Genomic DNA, 27,239 nt, shown 5'->3' with positions numbered 1-27,239 from the left:
TATCAGGTGCAATCTGAGGCCGAGGTCACTTAAAGGACACCTAGGATTTTCTAGCCCACGGCTCCCCTGTCTGCACCGCCATCGACCTGCGGGCTCAGGTCAAGAGCCGCCCGAATCTGCCGCGAGGCGATCACCCTGGTCAGACTCGCCTTCTTCCCCTGGGGCGCCGCTCCCGCGAAGGTCACTTCGCGAGCTTCCGGGCCGAGCAGGGTTCTGCTGGTGCGCCGACGAGGCGGGGCGCCTCATCCTAGCCCAGGGATCCGCCGAAACCCTGAGCGAATCCGCGCGCGGGCAGCATCTGCCAGCGCTGGACGGAAACTCGGCGGCGGCGACCGACGCGTCCCGAGGAGCCAGAAGTCGGCCCCGCACCTCCAGTCGGCCAAGTTCACTCGCGGGCCACGCCCCCGGACCGCGCGGCCAATCAGCGCCCGGCGTGCCGGGGTCCCCCCACCCGCACGCGCGCGCAGGGTCCGCGTCCCGGGCCTGGCGGCGCGGGAGGCTGCAGGGCGCGCGGCGACATGGTGCGCGGCAGGATCTCCGGGCTCTCTGTCCGTGACGTGCGCTTCCCCACGTCGCTCGGGGGCCACGGCTCGGACGCCATGGTAAGCGTTGCGCGACAGCTGGCTCAGGGCCCACTTAGCCGCGGGGAGCCGTGCGGGTCCCGCGGAGGTTCCCAACTTTGCAAAGGTTGCTTTTGTAAACGGGGAGGCCGGGAAGGAGAGTAAAAGTATCCAGAAAATACACTTTCCTAAGTTTTTTCTTTCTGATTTTTTTTTTCTTTTTGCTGACGTTGAATATTTCCTCTTTTCACATTTGTGTTTTGCATTGTGCTGGAAATGGTAGAATGCATAATATGCAACAGCAGCAAGATCGTTTTGTTGCGTCCCCACCGACGAAACCCTAGAACAGCACATCGCTAGCTTCTTTTGTACTGAGAACTTGATGGGATTCCTGTTGGTGAAGACCAGGAAGCCCAGGGCTGGGCGTTTTGGGTGGTGATCCTGCCTCGGCCACAACTTACTATGTGACCTGGAGAAGACCCTAACTTCTCTGGGCCTCCTGGGCCCATCGGTGAAATGATGGAGTCACTGTGTGACCGGGAAACCAGACAAACAAGCTCATAGTAACTCTGGGTCATGTGAGAGGGGGCTCTCATAAAATTAGCTGAGAGCATGGTTATAAAGGATTTGTCACTGTGCAAGTATGTATCAGTCTTTGGGGATACAGTAAAGGCACGGACGTTGACTCCTACCTAAGTACTGGAGGACGTCTTTGCTTCCTGAGAGTGTTAGAGCGTCACCACCAGGTCTACTGCAGTGGTTCCCAAATATATGAGTTCTCTGCAGGGTCTCCTCCAGGCCTGCTCCCCCTGGATCCTCACTGCCCATCTGGGTCCACCGATGACACGGCCACACTAGAAAAGTGAAGTTACATGGCTGTGTAAGGAATGCGTGAACACATGCTGGGAAGTGGAAACATCCGTGTTAGGATAATGGTTAACTGTGCGGAAGGAAGGGAACGAAGGGACGGGGAACTCTAATTCACACTGTAAGGTTTTGCATCTTAAGCTGGGTGGAGGGTACCCTGATGTTCATTATATTACCTATGCTCTTTGTGTACCTGAAATATTTTATTAAAATAGGGCTCTCGTTAAAAAATGCTAACTAAACAAAGTTATTACAGTTAAAAGAATTCTTTTCTGAGATGAAGTTCTTCCTGCTTTTTAAAATCCTTATGTGTCTTTTCTTATATGGTATTATGGTAAGTGACTTAAAAAACACCCAGTTGGCACTGCTTTGTGGATCTCCAAATAAATGTTTGAAATTTTACTGGCTTGCAAAATCCAAACACAAATTGCAACTTGTCTGACCCTCTGAGGTGTAGCAGCTGTGGGTAACCGCTGGATTGCTCCAAGCCTAGGTTTTCTCATCTGTAAAATGACTGTAATAATATCCGCTTCATCAATGTAAATGAGATGCCAGTAAAGAGCTTGACACAGAGAAGGCTGTCAATGAGTGTTGGCTATAATTACTATTTACTTATGAGGAAACTGAAGCAGAGGGATTTTAAATTTGTGAATTCCGAGCACTTTGAATTTGTGAAGTGGTAAAGTAGCCTGGTTTACTGTAGAATAATTTAGGAAATGGAATTTGTCTCTGGACCTGAGTGGTTTATGACCTCTGAGTGAGGAGAAATTATCTGACATCTGTATTGCAAGCCCATAAATACTTGAATATTTATCTTCTGGAGGTCAGGTTTGTGTTGTGCGCTGATTCTCAGGTGCCTTCTTAATAGAATGTGCTACTTTGCAGTCCTCGGGGGTACTGCTTCCAGTGCCCTCACGTCATGTTGGACTCAGCAATTCAGCCGCATTCAGCACTTAGCAGCAGGGTGAGCCTTCCTTTTCACAAATAGGATATTTTCGTGGAGGAGCCCCGAAACTGTCCCTCAAATCTGTTAAAAGCAAAGAATTCCACTTATGATTTCTTATCAGCCTTTGAAGAAACCTGGAGTGCTCAGGCCTGCTGTGTATTTACCAGTTGCTTGCTTGTCCGGCCACTCACCAAGGTGGCTGTGGACTCACAGCCTAGTTCCAGCTGACCCTGCCACCTCCCAACCATACTTTTCCTCTCCTTTCCCTGTTATTTGCTGAGCTCCCTGGAGCAGCTGTCCAGACTGCTCTCTCCTTCTTCCGGCTCCCAGTCCTGCACCCCCAGCAGTGAGAAGACGTTGCTCACTGCATCACCAAGAAGACTAAAGACAAATGTTCCCTTGGCCCCATCTCCATACATCAGTCTCCAAACCAACCCTCTCATCTTTCCCTTTATTCTGTAGGTCATGTCCTGCTCCAAAATGAATCTGTTCTCCTGTGTCCCCATTCCCACCCCTCTTGACTCCTGGGGCCCCGTTCGTATCCCCTCCACCTCCAGCATTTTCATCGTCAGTCTCTTCTTTTCCAGTGGTTCCTTCTCCATCCCACGTGGACAGGGCTTCCCATTCGGGAATAGTCTTTACGTCACCCTAACCCCTGTCTGCCTCCTTCTGCTTCTGCCCATTCCCCACCAAATGCTAAATTACTGACCCCTGCCTGTTGCCTCCATTCTTTACAACTACTTCTTCCTTAATCTGAAGTCGACTTCCATCTCCTTCCTTCTCTTGGAATTGCCTTGTTATTTCTGTTTCCAGTGTCCTTTTCACAGTCTGCGCTTCATGCTGTCTGCTGCCTCCTCTTCCTGCCATCTTTCTGCCCCGCTGGCCGCCTGCCCTTCCGGCTGCTCCTTCTTCCTATACTGACCTCACTTCTTCCCTCTCCAAGACTCAGGCCTTAATGCCTCTCCCATCTCATTACACACTCCCATTAAGACCCCCTCCATGTTCATGGTTTCAGTGCCCACTTTTATGCCAAAGACTCCTAGATCTCATTTCTCACCTCAAGTCTAGCTGCCATCTGGACACTTCCTGTTGGATTTTTCACCTTCATGCTAACCACCTTCCATCTGAATCCGAGCTCATTGTCTTCCATACCCTGTCCCCCCCTCCCTCCTGATCCTTCTGGGATCATTCTGCCAGTCACAAGGACTCCAAAGCTTCAAGTCACTTTTGGCTCATCTCTTCATTTTGACCCTCGCAAAAGGCTTCAATGAAAGATTTCCTTTTTCCATTGCTTCTTCTCCATGTAGCCCAGAAACTGTCCTTGGGTCTTTAATTCTTGGAGTCTCTCTGAGCCTTATGTCCCTACTTCCCCCCAGGAACCCAATGGCTAGACCAGAGTGGTCACCAACCCTTGAATACACTCTAGTCTTTTCCTTTTCTGTCCCTCCATGGCCTTTACTGCCACTGTTACCTCATCTGAGATGCTCTTCCCTCCCAGATCCTTCATGCCCCGTCTTCACTGCTGCAAAGCTGGTGGCCTCAACCGACCAGCTCAGAGTCTATTTTCATCATAAAGCCACCTCCAGGTTCAAGTGCGTTCAGCTAATAGGCTCTCTGGCTTTCATCGTTTGCGTCTCTCCCAGAGACTTACCATGTTCTGCCTCATATTATTAGAGTTTCTGTAACCAGGGCTTCTAAATTGTAATTTTCTCAAGGGCAGACCTGTCTGTGCCCCCCAGCAACCTGCACAATCTCAGCGGTGCAGCTGGTGCTCAGCAGCGCATCACACCAAATGCCCTCCGCTGGCCTTCGACCCCAGACGGGGGCCTCTTGTCCATCATGTGCATCTCCCCCGCCCACCCTGCTGAACACAGGGATTTAAATTCTGCCACTTGAAACTCAATTTCCTCATCTGTAAAACAGGGATGATAGCACCTACTTTATAATATTGTTGTGAGGATTAAACTAAACCATGTAAAGCTCTTAAAATAGTGTTCCCAGAACGATAAATATTATATAACAGCAACAATAGTAATACATCATCATAGCCCAATGCAAAATTCTTCAGTAGTTGCATCATTAATGCATTCAGATCATTTGCCTGGCTTTTGGGGGTCTCCATTACCTGCCCGCATGCCTCCTGTCAATCTTATCTTCATTCACTTGCAAACCAGTGTCCTCACGGGAGTTTCACTTCTCTCTCACAAGCCTCTGGTTTTCGCATTACTCTCTCTGCCTGCGTCCCGTCCCTTCACCTGCCCCTTTGCTCATCCACGTGTCTTAGTCCCTCCCTTCCTCTGTGCTCCTCTCCTTTGAACTTCTCTGGTACTTGTAACCAACCACACATCAGCATGTGACCTTGTACTGTCTTAGCGACTGTTCTCTCCTGGTTCTTGTATGTTGGCTCTTTCTCCCTACTGTATGAGAAATTTCTAGAGATGGACTTGTTTTTTCACTTCTGCATCCCCCATATTGACAAGTAGTGTTGAGTTTCATAGCAGTCGGTCAGTAAACTCTTATTATCAGATACTCTTTGATAGTAGAAACTAAAACAAAAACAAAACACGGGTTCATTTGTCTTGAAGTTTTAATTCTTGGATTCCCCCAGTGATCTCCTCTGAACTGGTGCTGTTGTCTTTTCAGCCCTGCCATAAACTGCAGGGAAGGTAAGTCCAGTTCTACCTGAGAGCTCTCTGGAACCTTGGCTTGTTCAGTTTGAAGGTGCTGATGAATTAACTCTGTTCACAGAACTCACAGAGAGAGCTGTGGGCGAAACTCCTGGGTTTAAAACTGAGTCGAACATCAAAGGAGACATAACTGCAGACTGGCATTAAAAATGTACACAGGGCCCTCGTTAAAATAAGCTGAATCCTCAGGAGCACGCTCCTTGCATCCATTCAGAGCTCCTGCTTTGGGGGTATATCAGGGTTCCCTCAGATCGGAGCTCGTCTTGCATTTCCCGGTTGCACGTGCTGTAGTTACCTGATATCGTTGTCCTGTCTGTTTTCGGGCTCCTCACGTTTGCGTTTTTCCGCGGGACGTTTCCCGCAGCACACAGACCCCGACTACTCGGCTGCCTACGTGGTCCTAGAGACCGACGCGGGAGACGGACTCAAGGGCTACGGGATCACCTTCACGCTGGGAAAAGGCACTGAAGTGGGTGAGTTGAACATTCTCTTAAGGTTCCACAAGGCTTAATTTCTATGTAGATTCCACTTCTGACCTGATTTCTCACTGTTTTTACTGCTCGAAGTAGGTATGAACAATGTTTTATGGTTTATTTGTTTCACTGGGAGAAATTAAAAAGCGGCAGAATTTGGCCTTCATCCTTGCAGTCGCCGGTTGACCGCGGGACGGTCCTCGAGCCTCGTCCTTTCCTCTGCAGAGTTTGAGGACCCCAGCGAGGCGGTGCCCCGGCCCGCGGGCGGCGGACGTGCGCTCGCGTAGCAAGGCTGACTGCAGTGCGCAGGGGTCTGCTCGCTGTTCAAAACGGCTGCCTCTTCATGGCGGATAAGGCCTTGGCCCTGCCCCGAGTCAGAGCTCTCCCCGGGAAGGGCAGGTCGTGTGGGCTGCACGTGGAGCCGGGGGCTACAGAGAAGGGAGCCGAGGCTCAGCCAGCTGCGCGGCTGGTCAGGCGGAACCTCCAGCTGCAGCACGTTTAGATACAAAGTATCTGTTTCTTTAAACGCATAATCCACGCACATGGTACAAAATTCAAGAAGTACAAAAAGGGGACCTTTGCCAGATCATCAATTTCAAAGGATCATGAGGAGCCAAGTTATGATAGGCTGAAGAATAAGGGGCCGGGAGGGGAGGAACCAGAGTGTCTAGCTTTGGTGAGGACGTGGTAGCCCTCCCGGGAGTATTGCAGTGTTAGCTCTCTCTTAGTTGTGGAATAAAAGTCAGGCCCCTGCTGAAAGATTTTCTTATTGTGGAGCAGAAAAGAGGGGTGTGTGTCTGTGTGAAGGACATGGGAACCTTTTTTGAACTTTCGGTGGATGCCACCTAGCTGCCCGCCTCTCACAGGGCTGGCATTCAGTCATGCCGTCAGCCTGTCCTTAGGCAGACCTCCCTTGAGTGCTCCTGTGTATCCGGGCCCTGGAGAGAAGATTGTAGAAAGAGAGAGAAGGGAGACAGAGTCCCACACACCAGGAGAAGGAATGCACATGCTTCTCAGGGAGGCAAACATAAAGAGAAGGTAGTGCAGTGTGAGAAAGACTCGTGTTTTTGAAGTGGGTACAAGGTACACGGAGAGAGGGTTAGTCCATTGTCCAGGAGGGCCAGGGACGGCTTCAGAGCGGAGGCGAGGCTTTGTGCCAGGGAATCTGCCAGGCAGGAGGAGGAGACATGCAGTGACTCCCTGTCTGCTTCCCGGTTAGGTCACTGATTTACTGCTGACGTTGTCCCCGAGGCAGTTACCACTGACACCATAGGTCTGTGAGCTGTGTCAGCTTCTGCGACTTTAAGGGTCTCTGGTGTAAGCTGAGCACTTTGTGAAGCTGCTTTCTCCACACTGCAGACCACACAGGGCGGCCCCAGAGGTTGTGTAAAACGCAGCAAGCTTACAACATGTGTTGTGGGATGGGCCATTGGAACCACTCTGTCAGCAGCTGAGACTTTGGACCCTGCCGGCTGGAGCCGCAGTGAGGGAGCCTGCGCACACCACGTGCTTCTCAGACAGACCTGAGGCTCTTCTCGGATGCTTGCTGAGCTCAGTGCTGGAGGTCCTTCGCTGGCCTCGCCCTCCTCCCTTCCCCTCCCCACCCAGCTGTCCTGGGGCTCCCCTGGGGCAGGGCTAGATCAATTTCCATCTCCATTATAAGACACCTATAATCTTATTTCCACTATAAGTATATAAGCTTCACAAAGGCTGTTTGTTTGTTTGTTTGTTTGTTTTTTTAAAGATTTTTTTATTTTTTCCTTTTTCTCCCCAACGCCTCCCGGTACATAGTTGTGTATTCTTCGTTGTGGGTTCTTCTAGTTGTGGCATGTGGGACGCTGCCTCAGCGTGGTCTGATGAGCAGTGCCATGTCCGCGCCCAGGATTCGAACCAATGAAACACTGGGCTGCCTGCAGCGCAGCGCGCAAACTTAACCGCTCGGCCACGGGGCCAGCCCCCACTATAAAGCTTTTTTAAGTAAAACACCAAAAATAAATAATTGATGGTAATAGTGACCCAAATTAAGTTTAACCTCAAATTACTTATGAAAAATGTAGTATATCAATAAGTAAGTCAAGGTAAGAAACTTAATGTTTATGATAAGTGTTTTCATGTACTTGAACATTTTACATGTAAGTATTAGGCTAATTGCAGATTCATTTCATTTCATCTTTAATAGTGTGTTATATGTGAATTCAAGATATTTCCTGTACAGTCATGCACCATATAAAGACGTTTTGGTCAACAACAGACCGCACATACAACAGTGTGGTCCCAGAAGATTAGTACCAGGTGTAAGTAGGCTATACTATCTAGGTTTGTGTAAATGTACTCTATGATGTTCACATAGTGATGAAATCACCTAACAATGCATTTCTCAGAACCTATCCCCATTGTTAAGTGACACATAACTGTTCTTGACAGTAAAAAGGGTTTTTTTTTTTTTTAATTCTATCAGTCAGTCTTCTCATTCCTTTGGAACAATGAACTAGCAAGGTTTGGTTTTGAATCTGACTGTCCAGATACTTTAAAAAGTGAACAAGAAAATAATTTGGGCATGATTTAAACTTTCAGATCTACAGTCTGTTTTTCACATGGCAACTGATCAAAATGTGTTTACTCAACTCAGAAATTAAGCTCAGTCTGCAGATCAACAGCTGTTCTACTTGTGTGATATTACTTATGACAACCACAGAAGACATGTTTGGGGCAGTTTTTTAAAGCAAACACCTTTTGTATTTAAAATTATTTTCATGAAATGCCATTAGAATGTTTGCGGTGCTTGCATGTCTTAATTTATTGACTTTATACCAAAACATGCCCAAGAATTAAATCCTCTTTTAATAGTTGTCTGTGCTGTGAATGCCCTGGCCCACCATGTGCTTCACAAGGACCTCAAGGACATTGTTGGTGACTTCAGAGCCTTCTACAGGCAGCTCACAAGTGACGGGCAGCTCAGATGGGTAAGGGGCCTATTTCGTAAAATGCTTCTATAAATAATGTTACCAGGATGTCCTTTGACTGAACAAATGTGAAAATAGAGATGGGTTTACAATTTTAAGGTAAAACATGTTATTCAGATAACTTAGGGCTTGAACTCTGTAGACAATCAGTGTTTTGAGGTAACCGATTCCTTTCTGTATGGCTTGAATCTGGACGTATTTGGATCCTGAGAGCTGCTCTGCCCTCCTGGACCTCGCCTCCACTGCCTGAATGGGAAGAAGTGGTCTAGACTCTAGCAGATAAAGTGCTGAATGGGCAACCTTTTTTTGGGGAGAGATAATGTGAGTAGTATTGGAGTTGTGGGAGGAGGTTATTAAGGACAGAAACAGAAGAGCAAAGGTTAAGCAGATAGAGACCAGAGCACCTCTTACGTGTACAGGTCTGTCTTTGAACCCTAAGTTCAAAGCATGGAAAAAGTGAGGTTCTAGAGAGAGGATTCTATCACAGTGAGATCGGTCCAATAACCGGCAGTTGCCCTTGCCTCCTGACACCAGCTCTGTCTTTTCCCAGTTCTGTTCAGTCTCCTGTCCGTGCACAGAGAAAGCCACAAGAGAATGCACGTTGCCTCAGATTTCATTTTTAACTTTCTGTAGGGCAAGTTAAACTTGCTTTTAAAGGTGTCCCCTTGAAAAAGCCCCCACTGGCTAGATCTGGGACAATTCAAGCATCAAAATACAAATGGTAGTAATGGTATAACTCATTGAATAACATAAGAGTCCATGAGTCCATTCAGATAGTAAACAAACAAGGGAAATCTGGTCAATACAGTAGAATACAAGCTAATATAAAAGGAATGATAACATGAGAAAACCACCATGTTGCAACCATCATGGCTATAATTGATGGAGGCGAGAATCATCAGTAGATGCTAAAATTTGGGGGCAATATTAATCTCCTTACTTAAAAAGGGAAAATGGTAATCCACAGTGACGAAGACAAATGGACACTGACTTACCCAGGTGCTAAATGATAATGGCCCTAATAAAAAGCAAAATGACAACATCCCTTCTGTAGCCTTTGTGCCAAAAATGATAACCTGACTCTAATCATGAAGGAACCCCAGACCAGCCCACCCTGAGGAACACTACAAGTCACCTGGCTTGTACTCCTTAAAAATGTTGATAACATTAAAAAAAAAGAAAAAGAAAAATTGTTCCAGGTAAAAAGAGACATGAAAACTAAATGCAATATGTCAGTAAAATAAAGTACATGATTGGGACAATTGTTGAAATTTGATTATGGACTGTCATAGGTAATGATCTTCTGTCATTGTTATATTCCCTGAATTTGACCATCGTTCTGTGGTTATGTAAGAGAATGGCCTTGTGGGGCTGGCCCCGTGGCCGAGTGGTTAAGTTTGCACGCTCCGCTGCAGGCGGCCCAATGTTTTGTTTGTTCGAATCCTGGGCGCGGACATGGCACTGCTCATCAAACCATGCTGAGGCAGCGTCCCACATGCCACAACTAGAAGGACCCACAATGAAGAATATACAACTATGTACCAGGGGGCTTTGAGGAGAAAAAGGAAAAAATTTTTTTAAAAAATCTAAGAGAACGGCCTTGTTAGGGCTGGCCCAGTGGCGCAGCAGTTAAGTGTGCACATTCTGCTTCGGTGGCCTGGGGTTCACTAGTTCGGATCCCAGATGCGGACGTGACACCACTTGGCAAGCCATGCTGTGGCAGGCGTCCCACATATAAAGTAGAGGAAGATGGGCATGGATGTGAGCTCAGGGCCAGTCTTCCCCAGCAAAAAAATAGAGGAGGATTGGCAGCAGATGTTAGCTCAGGGCTAATCTTCCTCAAAAAAAGAAAGAGAATGGCCTTGTTTGGGGGAACTACACTCTGAAGTATTTAGGGTTAAAGAAGCATGATATCTGTGACTTTATCTCAAACAGATCAGTAAAATAAATTTTATTTATATTATGTATGTTTTATTTATCTGTATATGTATGTATATACATCGAGAGAGGGAGAGAGACAAAGAGAAGGGAAATATAAAGGAATTCTTTGTACTCTTCTTGCAACTTTTCTATAGGTTAGAAACTATTAAAAACAAGCTTAATCTCTAAGTGAGTTTCTGTTGCTGCCTTTTGATTCTTGAAAGGCACCCCTGGCTAGGAGACCTACGTACCTTTTTCCTTTCTAAGAAGCGCTGGTGTGTTTTGCTTCCTGACCAGATCGGCCCTGAGAAAGGTGTTGTGCATCTAGCTACAGCAGCCGTTCTCAACGCTGTGTGGGACCTGTGGGCCAAGCAGGAGGGGAAGGTACCGCCCCGCAGGAGCGCCCTGAGGCTGGGGAAGGACACAGTCGTGGTGGAGGATGAACACCTCCTCTAGGAGCGGCCTTCTGAGGACGAAAGACATACACAGCAGGCCCCCAAAAGGAAATAAAGAGAACTGTTTGATTTTCTCCTCGGCTGAGAGAGATTGGCGGTAGTTAGGAAATTGTCAGAGTAGTTAGAACGGGCTGAGAAAGAAGGGGGGGCAGCGAAGGTGATGGGCTGGGAAACAGTTAGAGCCCGGGGAAGGGGGGGGGGCAGGCATCTGGTAGCCCGTTGGCGGCTGGTGCAGCTGTCAGGAAACAGATGGGTACTGTACACGTGTGTTTTCAAAATCTTTTCTTTTTTGTCTTCAAGCCTCTGTGGAAGTTACTTGTTGACATGGTAAGTAAATTCTTTATAATTGTTTCTGTAAATGAAATGGGTTTCACGGGTTACTTCCCTTTTGATTATCAGGAAGTATGTTCAGGACTGTCTGTGGATCACTGTAGTGATGATAAGGCAAAAAACCAGTAAAATATGCTTTTTCGGATATTTGAAGTAACAGCTGTGCTCATGCAGGCAGGGTGGTCCTAGGGGCGGGTCTGTCTCCCCAACTTTGGAGCTTTCACACATAGTACACATTCTCGAAAGGGGGCAGTTACAACTTCTCCAGGAACCTCATAGAATTGGTTTAAAGACTAAGTAAGAAAAGTGCTTCACAAACTCTGAAGAGCAAGATGTTATTATTAAGATATTATCTGGTTGCTTTGACTCCAAAAGCAAATGGCGGATCAGACTGTGTGGTCTCCGCTGTGCGACTCTGGCAGGGAGGGAGTCAGACACTGAGTTCTGAAGACATGCACCTTGCCGCTTCCTTTCTTGACCTGTTTATAGTGGGGATGAGCACCTGGCTGCTGAGGAGGAAAAACTGGCAAAGTTAACGTCAGACCCAGGCAGATGTGGCTTTGAATCCTGGCTTCACCACTTACTGGCTGAGTGACCTTGGGCATGCCACTTAACCTCTCTGAGAATCAGCTGCCTCAGGGTGATGCCTTGGATGGTCGCTAAAAGTGTGGTGGTCAAATTGAAGGCCCTTGTTATTGTTTGGCATCACAATTAAGGAAAGACAAAGCACACCATGGCCTTGAACACGTTGGGCTATCACACATTGTCCCTCCTCTGGAGGAAAGTGAAGATGAGAGGCTCTCACACCATCTTTCTGACATGCTTGCGGGTGGCATGGGGGCGACATCTGAAGGGGAAGGACATGGACCTCTTGAGCCACCTTCAGGCTCAAGGTTAGCCTTTCAGAAGGGTGCAGGAGGTGGCCATCAAAACCGAATGATTTGAGGGCCACTAGGAAGGCACCTGAAATCCCACCTGTGGACTTTTCATTCTTCTGGATCCTGTTCCCTGTTTCAGTGCCAGTGCTCGTAAAGGAGGCCAAATCTCGGCGCTGAAGGAGCCGTTCCGATTTCTACCAGTTACAGTGTCACAGTACTGGTCACAGTAAAACCTGCATGGGAACGGAGTTCCCGGCTGCTTCCCGGCTGACTGTTAGAGTGGGGTGGGGAGAGGTCTCAGCCAGAGGCCCAGCCGAGAAGGGCAGCCTTCCCAGGGAGGCCAGAGCACTGAGTGGCGGCAGGAAGGGGTGGGGAGGGCACAGCCCGTGATTGTCCAGGGTGAGTGCTGAGCACTATTGCACGTTAATCTGCTCTCTTCCTGTCGGTGAAGTGCTTGTCCCTATTTGACGGGAGAGGAAATTGCCCAAGGTCATACTGGTAACAAACAGTGGGCACAGGGCTGACCCTGGGTGGGCTGGCTCTGAGACAAGCCTCCTTTCCTCTCCCACTAAGTGGCTCCAGTGTCACGTTCATCCGCTCAGAGTTTCCTGCCGGCCAGCCCTGACGTGTGGAGAATGAAGTACTGAGGACTCCAGGCACTCACTTGTCCATTTAACTTTGCTGAGTGCTTGCCTCACATGGCGCCCTCTCTCTGGAAGCTGAGTTAGTTGGAATGGTCATAGGAGCCTACGTTTCAAGGGAAGGGAGGAATGGGGGGAGTAGGAGTCAGAGCACGAGGGCCTGCGGATCCTGCACCAAGGAGTGACAGAATCAAACAGTTTTACACAAATCCCAAAGGCCCTTTCCCGGAAAGGATAAGCCCCACGTAACAGTGAAGCAGATCCTTGGGAACACAATCCGCTTGTGAATGGATGTGGGCCATTCCTCCCTCCTGTCCTGCTGACAGGACCCCAGGACGCTGTTGTCCTGCATCGATTTCAGATACATCACTGACGTCCTGACCGAGGAGGAAGCCTTTGGTGAGTCGCACTTAAGTGGTGGAACTGGAAGCTTTCTGGTACGTGCTGATGGGTAAACGTAGCAGCATGCTTTGTTGTCCAAAAGAGTGACGGTGCTTTTTATTTTTTCCAGAAATACTGCAGAAAGGTCAAGTTGGTAAAAAAGAAAGAGGTGGGTTGTGAGATTTCCTTCATTATTTTTGCTATCATTGTCCACTTTTGAGGGGACAATGGGGTTGTCCTTTGTCCCTGTGTCCTTTATGAGTTCATATTGTCCCCAAATGCCCCATGCCAGCAGCCAGGCCCTCTGACAGATGGCTGAGTCTGCGTGAAGAAGCCTCCTGGATGTGACCTCTTCCTCAGACTTCCCTTCAGCCACAGCTAAGAGGAAGTTTGGCTTTAGGGTCATGCCAAGGACACAGGAGGCCCTGGCTAGTGGGGCAGTCCAAGAGGGTATGCTGACCCCAGAGGTTTGACATCCTCAGAATTTGCATGATCCTGAATGTGGCCAGAAGACGGGACCAGGACCTGGGAGCATGTGGAGGGTGGGGTCAGAGGAGAACAGCTGGATTCTCCACAGGCAGCAGCTGAGCAACAGGTGATGCTATTTCTGAAGGTCCCAGAAAAGGACCAAATGTCCATGCGCGTTGTCTTTCCACAGAAGAGCAAATGCTGGTGCAGGGCTACCCCGCCTACACCACGTCGTGCGCCTGGCTCGGCTACTCAGACGACACGCTGAAGCAGGTGGGCCTCTGACCCTGGTTTTGTAGGCAGGTTTTATATTCCTGGCTTTCTGCACAAGATTTAATATTTTATTATTAGCCTTTCTAAATCATTATAGATCCACGGCCTCATTCTGGAAGTACCTACACATGAGCAAAAGTAAAGCCATCACATTGTGGACACGGGACTCTAACCTAGTGAGTCCTGGCTTTGGTTCTGGAAGGTGACAGGCAGGATTTAATTCCCAGGCAGAGCAACAGCATAACACTGGGCAATATTACACCTAACCATTCTGAGTCTTTTTCCTCAGTGTGAAATGGGGAAATAATTCCTGTCTCGTGGTGGTTTTGAGGATTCAGATAAATACTGCAAGATGCATAATGCTCACCGCATTGGCTGGCACGTGGTGTGCTGTCAGAGCGTGGTTGACCTACTCCTGTTTCCTGTCACGCCGTACTCACAGCTGAGAGGGAGAGGAGAGACCAGCTTCTGCTTGTTGCTGTTACAGCCATCAGTTCTGTGGAGCCACAGAACATCCAGCTTAGAAAGAGGGATGTAAATGCTCCATTTTCCTTCCAGGAATGTTGTGACAGTTAAAGAAATGGTTTCCATAGAGATGAGGAAAGCAGGTCTCCCTACAGGTACAAAGAGTTATGCTTGTTGGCTAAGCTGTTTCATCTCTTAATTCAACCACCCATGGGTGTTCTTCTGGTTCATGTCGCAGCCATAACGTTTGTGTCTCAGATCAGAGACGACTGAGGTAGTCATGAGACCGAGGAGAGCTTGTCCGTGTATGATGATGGCTGTCCTTGTTTCCCCACAGCTCTGCACCGAGGCACTGAAGGACGGCTGGACCAGGTAACTGATCTGTGTGACAATGGCCTTTACTCCCAGTTAGCAGCAGGAGAGACTCAGCTGTGGATCAGAGCCAGGATGCACACAGCAGCCGTCTGGCGTGTAGGGACGCATGAGAGAAGTTTCAGCCTAGGCCAGGCTTTCTCTAAAGACGAGATGTGAGTCCTAAGTGGGCTTATAGAACATCAGAGTTGAAAGAGACCTTGGAGAGGATTGATTTCAAGCACCAGTCTAGAATAAAAAGCCACTCTTTACCATCAGTCACAAGCATTGATTCAGCTTTTGCTTGAAGACCCGCAGAGGCCACGAGCTCAGCTTTGTTGGGCACTTGCCATTGTCAGAGGCTCGAAGGGTCAGAAAGAGTATTAGGGTACTGAACCCTTTGCTTCCAGATGACTTCAGCTGCTGGTCCCAGTTCTTCTGCACAGCGTTCCCAGAGCCAGGCTCCTTCTCCACCCGGTGACAGCCCTTCTCTCCCCCAGGGCATCTGCACTCTCTCCTGTCTCTCTCCTGTGCACTCTGGACCCCTGGGCATCCTAGGGTCTTCCTCTGGGTAAACTGTGGTTGTCAGTGGCCTTGAAGCCTCATGCAGTGCAGGACACAGAGGACCAGCATCTCTTGATCTGGTCACTGAGTCCATCCGTGCAGCTCAAGGCGGCATGCTTTGCCCGGGGCATAGCACCAGGTTTTCTGCATGACTCACTCATTCTGGCCACCTGGCCTCCTGTTGCTCACAGTGGGATCTGTGGAGCAGGAGCATCAGCATCCCCTGGGCGCTTGTCAGAAATGCAGAACCTCAGGGTTCAGCCCAGACCTGCCACATCCGAATCTGCATTCTAACAAGATCCCTGGGTGACGCGTGTGCACATTGAAATTTGAGCAGCACTGAATTCTTATTAACTCCTCAGCTAAATAAAGGGTGGGAGAGTGAGAACTTGAAGGAGGCAGCATGAAGCAGTGGAAAGCAGCTTGGGATGTGGTGGATCTGGAATCACGATCTTGCCTTTTTCCCCTGTCCCCTGCAAGTACTTGCTGTGTGGTCATGGGCAAATTGCTTAACCTCTCTGAGCCTCATTTCCTTTCTCTATAAAACGGGAATAATATTAACTCATGGTTCTGCTCAAAGCTGCTATATCTGAAAAGGACCAGCACAGTCAGGACTCAGCAGTGCTCAGTAAGTGCCAGCACCTTCCCTCTCTCCATATACCCAGGAAAGGCTGGAGCAGTCATTTCTGGTGAGGCAGAGAAGGCTGAGGAGAGATTTCATAAGCCTCCCAGCGTAGGGAGCCTGGCATCCAGAGGATGTGGCCCACTGAAGCTCCCACCTGGTGTAGAAGTGTCTTCTGTGGTGTGTTTAGTGCTGAGTGCAGGGCAGACAACACAGCAGACACCTGGGTGTGCGGGAGAGTGGGGCTTTTTGAGGGCACAGAAGGTGGACATTGTGGAAAGTGGAGGGAGGTCCTCAGGCAGTCCTTGAGCGAGAGAGCTAGGCGAGTGAGGGAAAAGAGGCCGGCCTCACCCTTGGTGGTGTCACCTCCTCTCCTTGGCAGTGCCACACTCAGGCTGACCACTGACCACTGAAACCGAGGCGTGGGTCCAGTGTAGAGGCCAGATTTGGAGAATAGTTGGGTGGTCAGAACAGATCAGGGGAGCTCCCTGCAAGTGGCAGGCTGTGCTGCACAGGGGACCCCTGCTGCTCCTTGGTCCTGTGACCAGGTCCCTTTACTGCCCATCTTCAGGCCATGTACCATGTGGTCCCTGTGGCTGACCGCTCACTGAGTTGATTAGTGAAACCGGCTTATACAAGGTTAACATAAGGAAAGCCATATTGTAGAAAAGAGACCATGTTGTAACTTTGAATGACCTCTGACTAACCCAGCTGGATATGGACCCTCCAGGAGATCCCCCTGCTTTGTACATTTTATGACCCCTGCTTGTGCATATACCTCCCAGCTGTGATAAGATGATAACTTTGTTCCTTTGAGTTCCTTAGGACTGTGATGACCTCCCCAAACAGAGAGTCTATGCTGATAGCCATCATCGGTGAAAACTGAAAGATCTGGTGTGGCAACTCCCAGCCTGTAACACCAGAGGGTCAACATTCCTAACCCCCACCCCTATGACCCACTGGCCTATATAACTACTTCAAAATTCTGTGCCCCGCTTAAGATGGTTCTTTTGGACATTAGTCGGCCATCTTCCCTCTTGCTAGCAAGCTGTAATAAAATGCCCTTTTTCTGCCACCCGCTTGCCTCTTGACGATTGGCTTTTGTCTCGCGGCGAGCAGATGGTGCCCTTTATGCGGTAACGTTAGGATAAAGCCCTGTACTGAAGGGCCACTCAGATGGACGTGGGTTATCATAAGTCATCCTTGCGTCCAGAATGTAACAGGATGGCTCGCTCTGGCTCGCTCGGCCCCCCTTCCCAGCCCCACTCTTCTCTTCAATTCTGATTGCAGCTTTTTCGTACTTAATTCCTTTCCATGGCACAGCAAAATCTGAGTTAATCTTGTCGAAGGTCTAACTGCTCTCTCTGGTTCCTTGACTTTGGGTCAGCAAGTGATGTAGAGTGATTGCCTGGATACCGAGTAAAGAGAGAGAGCATTTGCAGGGTTATTTTCAAGTGACTGGTCTGAAGATTGAGTGGGAAAGAGCAAGAGGTTACTAGAAAATGTGAATTATTGACAGAGACAGTCGCTTCTGTGGAAAATCCAGGTGTCTTTGCCAAATCAGGAGACAGATCTAAACTAATGTGTAATTAGTACAAACCAAATGTGTCGTACAGGTTTAAGGTAAAAGTTGGTGCTGATCTCCAGGATGACATCCGCAGATGCCGACTCATCAGAAACACGATTGGGCCCGAGAAGACGTTGGTAAATACCTTCTCCCACCATTGAGCAGTCAGCAGCCTGTGTGAAGCCTTTTTGCGGGCCCGAGTACAAATCATTTCACGCAAGGATTAAAGAACACTGGGAATTTTAAAACTGAATGTCACAGGAAGTACAGCTTTGTGGTCTTGCACTAGGTGAACTCAAAAAGGAAAAAAACGCAACCGAGGGGGCTGATAGCTTTTAATTTTTTTATTCTGCAGGACTAGTTAAATAAGATCTGGGTTAGGGGTTGTTCCTTCTTGCTGGCGTGGATGCGCCTCAGCAAACAGGTCTCCCATTGGCGCCCAGGTGGCTTGGGCATTCAATTCTCCTTAACACATCCGTCCCGCCTGGCTCCTGGGGTGGGCGGGCCTCAGGGAGCCGCTGTGGAAGAAATGCTGGAACTTTTGCTGAGATAAATGTAAGGATCCATTATCCCTGGCTATGTATTTTTATAAAACATTTCTTATTATGTGTAAAATATTTTCATAAAAGGACCACACAATAAGGTGTTTTTATGAAGTTTTAGAGGCTTGTTTCATAAGTTAGAATAGAAGTTTGAGTCTTTGACCCAGGATCAGGAGTCCCATTATTTATACATGAGTTAATGTTACTTTTGTCTTATGAGTTCATCCTCATCCAAATAAGGTATGATACAGATAGATTCTGGGCGCACTGTCCTCTGGTTCTCATAGTGTCCAGACAGGGAACTCTTACCACTTAGCACATTCTGCCAGGAACGTTATTTCTGTGTGTCTTCTCGAAGCGTGACAGTGTCAGGGGTGGAAGGGCCCTTTCTTAGTCTCTGCACACCTGGCACCTGGCCTCCAGGAAGGACCGTGGCGCGCAGAGAGCCAGGGCCTTGCAGAGAGAGCTCTGGACGTGAACTTACCATTTATTTGACTTACTGATCTTGGGCAAGTTCCTGAACTTCTCTGCATATTAGTTTTCTTATCTATAAAATGAGTTAATATGAACTGCCTCATAGGGTTATTATAAATGTTAAATGGGACAGAATCCATAAATTGCCTAGTGGGTTAGGTGCTTAATTAATGGTACAGTTCGGGTTGTTCATTATTGTGTCAGACACATAGTAGGCAGGGGTCGACAAATGACTATTGAACAAACTCAGCATTGACTGTGCATGGTTCCAAGTGTGATAAAACAGTTCCTACAAACAGCGAATTTTGCAAGACACATGTGTTTGGGTGGCATCTAAATGCAGGTTGGGCCAGAGCTCCAGGGCCACTGACACTTGTCCTGGGCCCAGCCCAGGCACTTCCACAAGTCACAGTGGCTCCATGAGTTGTCTGCATCTCCTCTAAAAGCCAGTATCTGGAGGGAGCGTTCCAGTCTTGGTGGCCACTCTTTGGCTCCCTTTGTTATGGCTGCATGCTGGGCCTCTCAGAGGAAATATCAGGCTCCCACTGGGAGTCTTGCTCGGCAGTCAGTGGCACTGAGTGGCAGCATTTCCTCCCTCAGAGCCACAGCCCTGCAGCAAGGCCAGCACCAGCAGGGCACTGTGAAGGGTCTGTGTCTCCCTGCAGATGATGGATGCCAACCAGCGCTGGGATGTGCCCGAGGCTGTGGAGTGGATGTCAAAGCTGGCTGAATTCAAGCCGCTGTGGATTGAGGAGCCAACCTCCCCTGATGACATTTTGGGACACGCCGCCATCTCCAAGGTAGAAAAACTCCTACCGCTGCTGCTGCTGTTACTGTATATTTTTTTGTCTGGCTTTCCAGAGTGGTCATGACAGATCCTAAAATTCCTTTGCTAGTAAGCCTTTTATGTCTCCTGATGAAGTAGCTGAAATAATTGTAACGTGTGACAAGTGCTGGAATTGCAGACCTGACATCCTTTTGTTCCCTTCAGCTTATCCACTGCCCCTATTTCTTCTTATTAGAGAAAGTAAATTGCTAAAAGTTGAAAGGCTGCCAGCAATCCAAAGGTTAATAGGCATGGTTCCTCTACTTTGTAAATATAGAAATCTGACTGATGCTAAAATATTTTACTCACCCAGAATGAAACAAAAAGCGTAGACTCCTCCGGATGACTCAGAAGAAAACGTTTGCTTGGCTAAGGTCAAGGTCGGGCCTCCCCAGGAGGAGGCTGCCTGTTTCCCTAGAGCCCTCACCCCGACTTGGCGGCCTCTCCCCCTTTCTGGTGTAGGAAGCACCTGATATGTCACAACATCTGAGAAACATCCTGTCTCTCAGGAGTCTCCCACTAGTTAAGCTGACGGCATCGCTATTTAAAGCCAGAAGGCAAGCTGGTTAATTGAAGAGGAGAACTAGGACTTCTGGGAGTGCTAGAGTGTTGCGTCCTCTGACTAGAGCAAGCTCCACGAGCAGCCGTAGGAAACCGAAGGCTTCTGGAGGAGTGAGGAATCGGGGCAGCATTGGTTAGGGGATCTGAATATGTGATGGCATCAGACCGAGGTGGTCCCCACGCGCCCATCTCCGCAGCACAGATACGCCTGCTTCTGCTCCAGATGAGTTGAATCTTAAGCCTCATCCCTCCCGGGGCAGCGCTTGCATGGGCCCCGCCCTCATTTCCGTTTTCATCTGATAACCCTTTCCCGCCGCACTGTGCCATTGGGGTAGCACCTTCACTGGGCTTGGAGTCAAGTCCCGCCTGCCTAGGAACTGTTATTCCTCCCTGAGGTGACTTGGCTTTGCTCTGCTTTTCCACATTATGTGTTGATCTTAAAATTTTCCCTCTGAGGACAGTCTTAGTTGCAAGTTCTAGGCGGGACGTCTCAGTGTGTCCTATGTGAAGTCCTACTGGGGCATTGGGGTCGGCGGCTCAAAATTCTCCTTTTCTCTCAATAAATCAACATATGGTCTGCTGATGTCAGACACTCTACAGAAACCCTCCGAAGGAATTCCACAGGAATGCCCTGCACTCTCCCCACTTCACAGCCTAGCTGGAGAGAAAAACCTCAAGATCCGTGAAACCCAGACAGGAGGAGTGCTGGGCTGGCCCCGAAGTTCACTGAAGGGAGCGATGTGTGGGCCGGGAGGGCGGGAGCGGCCTCCTGGAGGCAGGATGAGAGCGAGGCTGCAGCTGAGGGGGACGGGAGAGGAGCCCTGGGGGGACAACCACCTTCTATTTAAACACAACTGAGACCCGAGGAATCCTTCCAAAATGAGAATCTGGGTGTGGGGCCATGGCTAAACAAGGTTTTTCACCTTGGCATTCTTGTGAGGTAGCCTCACCCTAGGGCCTGCCAGTTTGTCCAGACAGGGACCTGACTCTGCCGCCTGGAGTCTCCTCAGAAGCCCTTCTGGGCTTCGACCCTCTGCGGTTTTGTTTCCGTGAGGGAGGCCGTCCCCTCAGGAGCATCTGAGGAAGGCAGGCAGATGAACCAAGGCAGAGGGAGGCTGCGGAGACAGCCGGCACGGGCGGAGGCCCTGGAGACACCCGACGGATTGCGGGTGCACGTGGCGGGTTGTGGGGAAGGCAGGCATGTGGGGCCAGATTGTGGGCTCCACCTGCTCAGAAGAGGCAGCCAAGCACAGGGAGCCACTGCGGGTTCTTGAATGAGAGACTGGGATTAAAGACGATTTGACTGGTAGCAGCATGTAGGATGGATTGAGAGGGATGGATAGGAGCTAGCAGGCTTTCCGAGTCATCTAGATGGGTGGTGGGGAGCTGAAGGGAGAGGGCAGCCAGGATAGAGCAGGTTCAGGAAAGATTTACAAAGACAAAATAAATGTGGTACTATTCAGTACCCATAACATATGCTTTAAAATGGTAGAATGAGGGGCCGGCCCGGTGGCATAGAGGTTAATTTCGCACGCTTGCCTTAGTGGCCTGAGGTTCCCCACTTTGGGGTTCTGATCCCAGGTGCAGACCTACGCACTGCTTATCAAGCCATGCTGTGGCAGGCGTCTCACATAGAAAACGGAGAAGGATGGGCACAGATGTTAGCTCAGGGCTAATCTTCCTTAAAAAAAAAACGGTAGAATGAGTAAGTCAAATGGCTTTCCCCTCCCTCTCTCCTCCACGTCTTCCCACCCACCCTGCTGTTTTCTTTTGAAATAAGGAACCAAGCATACTTAAATTAGACGCTTCAGGAAGCATGAAGCGTTAGGGCTAGAAGATGCCTCAGGGACCACCTGCTCTAACTCCTGACTCGCAGGCGAGGAGGCTTTAGTTTCAGTTGGTCTGAGACTTGCCCAGGTCCACATCCTGCTAGAGGCAGGACAGGTGGCAGGGTCAGGGACACCTGGCTCCTAAATCAAGGGGTTTTCTGCAGGGAAGTTAGCTTATCTAGTGACTCAGATGCCGCCTCTGGTTCTGGAGTCAGCATAGAGTCCCAGCCCCAGTGCCACCCCTTTCTAGCGCTGCAATCCGGGGACAGTCACTAGCCCTGTGCACCTGCTTCCCATCTGTGCAGTGGACTAATGATGGCTCCTGTCCCCGTGGGTGTGATGAAGAATCATTTCAGTCAAGGTTTTGCACGGTGCAGGACAAGAGCTCAGAAAGTGTGAGCTGTTAGTGTCATTGATACTGTTCCCTAAACAATGGGAAAGCAAGCTGAGGAGAAACCAGAGATGCCAAGGGGAGTGAGCGAGGCACTGCCATCCCAGTGGGGGCCGGTGAGATGCCACCTAGAGCCCTGGTGGAAGGGCAGTGAGGGAGCTTCAGGTGGCAGGACAGAGAGAGCAGCCTGTGTTAAGGAGAAGATTCCAGCACTTCGCCAGGTGAGGAGTTCACCAGGTGAGGAATGAGGTGAGTCTAGCCCGTTAAGTAGTATATAAGGCCACCCACTGAGCTTGAAGGGAGAGTATTCTAGAATAACCACTGAAGGGGGGTCATCAGGGAAACAACAAGAAGGGAATGGAGGGAGTGAGGACCTCCAGGAAGGAGCTAGAGGCTGGACCCCCTAGTCTATGAGGAGTCACTGTTGAGTGGCCGGGTCTTCTCCCAGTTGCACACCACTGCCCACGTCCCGGAGAGGAGGAGCGCCACTCACATTTGGCAGGGGCAAGAATGGAGCAGGGGCCAGGGCACAGCGGAAGAGCATCTGCAGAGCCACAGCCGGGGAGTGAGCTACTGGCAGCGTAGAACATGTGCCGGCCGCCTCTGCAGTCGCACAGCCCCTCCTGTGCGCATGTCCCCTGACTGCCTTCAGCCACTCCTTACACTTCACCTGGCCTGGCAGCAGGGATGCTTCCTTCTTCAGCTCTAAATAGTTAACATTAGGGGCTGGCCCCGTGGCCGAGTGGTTAAGTTCGCGCGCACCGCTGCAGGCGGCCCAGTGTTTCATTGGTTCGAATCCTGGGCGCGGACATGGCACCACTCATCTAAACCACGCTGAGGCGGCATCCCACATGGCACAACTAGAAGGACCCAAGAATATACAGCTATGTACTGGGGGTCTTTGCGGAGAAAAAGGAAAAAATAAAATCTTAAAAAAAAAAGTAGTTAACATTAAATAGTTAAACTGCTCTAAATTTTTAAATAGGAGGAGTTGCAGTTCAAAAACTTAGGTAAATAACATCAGGTTGCCTTATATTTTATAGGCGTTGGTCCCATTAGGAATTGGCGTTGCCACTGGAGAACAGGTAAGTGACGTCTCCTTGCAGTCATTACACACTGGCCACCAACTGAGGACGTTGGTGTACACTGGGCTACATCACCTGTTTTATTTTGAGTTGGGAGGTTTGCATAATCTTAGATATTGGGTCATTACTTCATTAGAGTCTGGAGTCAGATATAGTCCAAAGTTTGTATATTTTTCTACAATCCATATGACTAAGGTCATTTATCTTTTTCAAAGTGTCTAATCAAAATTACAAGGCAGCAATTTAAAGTTGCTGTTGCAAGGGCATAAAATGTACTGTATGGTTTTAAGGAAGTCAGCTTCCAAATTGAGTAAACATTATGGCGTTCCCTTTCTGTGCTTATAAACGAAGCACACTGCCTGCCAGAACCTTCGGCAGTCAGCCCACGCGCAGAACAGTGTGAAGTAACAGGCTCTCGGTTTCCCAGCAAAAGGAGCAGTGCTGTTCTACCATGCTTCTGTTTTGTCGTCCTTGCCACCTGCTCTTTGCAGTCACGGTATTTCATCCTGATGCTTCGCTTCATCTCCCACTTGCTAGTCGCTATGACAGTTATTCCTTAATAGATGGCAAGCCAGAGGGACTTTCACATGACTCACACTGTTCTGCCAGCAGATTTGTAAAGAAGTGAGCCCCCGCCTGGACTCTCAGGGCTTGCCTCGTGCCAAGTGAGAATGAAGAATAAACACAGTCCAGGCTTCCTGAAGGCCACTGATGAGGGACAGAATTGGTGTGTTGCCGGGTGCAGAGATCCTGAAGGCCAAGGCTGACTCTTCTGTTGGTTTAATTCTATTTCCAGTGCCATAATAGAGTGATATTTAAGCAACTCCTACAGGCGAAAGCCCTGCAGTTTCTCCAGATTGACAGCTGCAGGCTGGGAAGTGTCAATGAAAACCTCTCAGTGTTGCTGATGGCCAAAAAGTTTGAAAGTAAGGGTGCCGCACAGCTGCAGACCAGACCTCCATTTCCCCGTCCATCACCACCTGTGGTTCCCTCTGCAGTTGGCCATTTTGATTTCTTTCTAACTCTCATTCAGGTTTAATCAGAGAATCTTTGATGAGTCTCATCTTGGAATTTCATTCCTAAATATTAATGATTTAATCACCTGTGGGTAATAAGAAAAACCACAGGTTCTCTCCCACCCCTCCCTGTCTCTGCCCTACTTGGCATTAAATAGAGATCTGTCTTCCTTTTAGTTCCTGTTTGCCCCCATGCGGGCGGAGTTGGCCTCTGTGAATTGGTGCAGCACCTGATTATATTTGACTTCATATCAGTCTCTGCAAGCCTTACAAACAGGTCAGTAACGTGGCATTCACTTCACTAGTGCCCCTCACTCCAGGCCAGATCTTTTAAAATTCTGCTCTTGTGACCAGAGGCACCAAGAACCCTGTCCATTGGCACATCCTATAACTCAAAGGCAAGTTGGGTCTGCTTCCGCTTCTCCAGAGGGCAGTAACAGACCCACCCGTGACTAGAGTCCTTTTTCTTTGAGAGGTAGGTTCTTGGTAGCTGACTCACTTTGTTTTCTAAGTACATGGGCCTGGGTAGTTTGCAACCAGGTGGAAACCAGAACTTCCTCAACCACCTCCTGTTTCTGATTTTTTAAAGCCCTGCTTTCATCCTATGTGTAGTCTGTGCTTCTGTCTGATCTCTTCCTAACACTGGAGGCATCCAAGATCTGGCTGCATCTTTATTTAGTTCCATCTTATTTCTCACCGCGCCCCAGGTGAGCTTTAAATTAGGACAGTCTCCTTCCAGGCATCTGCAGGCATAAGGCTTTATTATGCTCTTCTTTCCTCCTGGGATGAAATGTGGTATCGCAGACAGAACACTGGAAGCATATAGTGAAAGCATAAAAACATGTGTGGGAAAGGGAAACACCAAATTCAGGATTTTGAGAGAGAAATGGGACCTGTAAGGGTGCAGAGGGGGCTTCAATTATAAAGTAATGGTTTATTCTTAAGCTGGGTACTCAGTAGACAAATGCTGCCTTTTAATATGCTTGAAGTAAACTATAAAAAATGAATATTCTGCTTTTGCCTCCCTCCCCCCCATTTCAGTTCCTGAACGCAGGACCAAGCGGGGGGGGGGGGGGGTGCGGGGAGTGGTTCTGACCAACCTTGAAAGGTACTACAAGTCTTGGGGGTCAGCCCTGACCACAGTGCACTGTGACCACCCAAGAGGGGATGGAAGTGCCTCATGCCACTCTCCTGAAAGCAGACCTCACTGCTCAGGAATGCCACTGAGCAAGTCGAACAGCCACCAGACACCGAGTGTGACCCAGCCACCAGACACCCTGTGTGACACGTGTACTGTCACACCACAGCATCTCTGCTTTGTAATTCTGTGTGGAACACTTGTTCCCTGTTATTCTTCGAGGCCCAACTGTCCTTTCCCATGGGGCTGGTTCTTCATCTGTAACCTGTTCTTCATGGATTGTACATAGCGCCTATTAGTCAATAACTCAGTATCTATGTCCACCGGAACCATGAGGCCCTCTGTTGCCCATTCCTTTGTATTTCCCCCAGCACACAGCCTGCCTGTCACAGCTGTTCATTAACCGATGACGAAAGTAAGGCCACAGAGTTACATCACTTGCCCCGTCACAAAAGTAGAAAGTGGCTGACACTGAATCTGTACAGATTGGTCTGATCTTAAAACTTGTGCTCTTCTAAATCATGTATAGAAAGGACCTTATTTGGTGGTTTTGATCCATTCATCTAACTTTTGGCTAAAGGTACCCAAATAATCACAGATACTTGCGGAGTCTAAATTGATGCCTATTGGGGTCACAAAACCTTTCACACTTCACTTCCTCCAAGGCCCCACATTGCATTATTTTACAGATGGAAAGAACTGAGCTTGAGGGATTTGCATAGAAACACGTGGTATCAGCCAAACCTTGACTAGTCTATCCTTTCCGATAGTGTACTGGCCCCTTTAACAGTTAGTGCCACGTAAATTATCTAACAAGGCTTTATTGCTCCAATCTGATCCCTTCCTCCTAGGATGTGTGAGTATGTCGACCACCTGCACGAACATTTCAAGTATCCTGTGGTAATCGAGAAGGCTTCCTACATGCCTCCTAAGGTGAGCTTGGCCAGGGAGGCCTCCCCAGGAAGCGCTGCCAGCTCCTGCTGTACTGGTTCTCATGAGCTAGACCCTAGAGCACAAAGCTTTGTTTCCTTGGAGTTTATTTCCAGTATCTAGAAACAAATGGCTCTTTAGTGAACGACGAATTCCCCACGCCTGAACGTCAGGGATTAGGGGTGAAATTGCCCCTAAAGGCTTCTCTAACACCAGCATTTCCTCTCCAGCTGACACCGTGAAACGTGCACTCCTTGTGCAAAGACAAACCAAACCTGGCTCCATCTGGCAAGTGAACTGAAAGGTTTGACTGCGCCTATGTTAGCCGAGCCATTTATCCACATCATGTTCGAGATGGGGGCACATTTTCACCAACAGAGGTTGAGCAAAGGCAGTTTGATTAACTAATCATGCAAAGTAGCCAATAAGGTGTGTTGCTCTCCCCCGTTTCAAACAAGCTGAAAACATCTTGAAAATATTAATTCAGTTGACTCTGGCTTAGATTTAAAAGCATTTCTAGGAACAGCAGAAACATATAAAATAAATGATTTTTGTTCCGGGAGCTTATTAACACTACTGCATTTTTTGTCTTTGATAGGATGCTGGTTATTCAACAGAAATGAAGGAAGACTCCGTAAAGAAACACCAATATCCAGATGGGGAAGTCTGGAAGAAACTCCTTGCTGCGCGAGGGAATTAAATGTTCAGCCCTAACACCTTTTTCTTTTTTAAGTAAAAAGGCCTAAGATTTCTTGGGTATGGTTTTCCAAAAATAGGAAAAAGAAAAATCATCCTACCAATCAAAACAAGTTCAGCTGAAAGTCCTATTAACCTCAGGCATCAGCTCAGTAATTATTACTTGATTCTTTTAGCAAATGACCACATATTCTTTGACGTAATCCTTAAACAAATTCAAATTTAACTAACTCAAAGTCCAGGAAGATGTTCTTACAAAATTTCTATCAAGGGTTGATGCCCAGACATTAAACTGTACTTTGAAAATAAGCAGCTTGTTGCATAATATGTTGGAACAATT

General features: G+C 48.6%; 1 protein-coding gene across 5 annotated transcripts; it reads left to right on the top strand.

Annotated features, from left to right (window-relative positions):
- Window positions 1-428: 428 nt before the first annotated feature.
- On the top strand, window positions 429-27,208 carry ENOSF1 (enolase superfamily member 1). 5 transcript variants are annotated; one of them, XM_023647536.2, is made up of 16 exons: window positions 429-602; window positions 5,425-5,533; window positions 8,381-8,496; window positions 10,714-10,800; window positions 11,172-11,198; window positions 13,047-13,119; window positions 13,232-13,270; window positions 13,760-13,842; window positions 14,645-14,679; window positions 17,461-17,548; window positions 19,093-19,227; window positions 23,078-23,119; window positions 23,916-24,045; window positions 24,313-24,412; window positions 26,125-26,206; window positions 26,802-27,208. In XM_023647536.2, the coding sequence occupies exons 1-16, from the start codon at window positions 519-521 to the stop codon at window positions 26,901-26,903; spliced, it is 1,332 nt and encodes a 443-aa protein (XP_023503304.1). In that variant the 5' UTR covers window positions 429-518; the 3' UTR covers window positions 26,904-27,208. The 5 variants fall into 5 exon arrangements, with proteins under 5 accessions (XP_023503304.1, XP_070076885.1, XP_070076886.1 ...); XM_070220784.1 differs by lacking the exon at window positions 13,047-13,119 and having other exon boundaries at window positions 444-602; XM_070220783.1 differs by lacking the exon at window positions 8,381-8,496 and having other exon boundaries at window positions 462-602.
- Window positions 27,209-27,239: the final 31 nt, after the last annotated feature.

The sequence above is a fragment of the Equus caballus genome, chromosome 8 (genome assembly GCF_041296265.1).
Source record: "Equus caballus isolate H_3958 breed thoroughbred chromosome 8, TB-T2T, whole genome shotgun sequence".
NCBI lineage: Eukaryota > Metazoa > Chordata > Mammalia > Perissodactyla > Equidae > Equus > Equus caballus.
This window is presented reverse-complemented; position numbering and strand designations above follow the sequence as displayed.

Coding starts and splice junctions, on each gene's coding strand:
- ENOSF1 (XM_023647536.2), top strand. CDS start 519: ATGGTGCGCGGCAGGATCTCCGGGCTCTCTGTCCGTGACGTGCGCTTC. Junction 603..5,424: donor GCCACGGCTCGGACGCCATG/GTAAGCGTTGCG, acceptor CGTTTCCCGCAG/CACACAGACCCCGACTACTC. Junction 11,199..13,046: donor GGAAGTTACTTGTTGACATG/GTAAGTAAATTC, acceptor TCCTGCTGACAG/GACCCCAGGACGCTGTTGTC.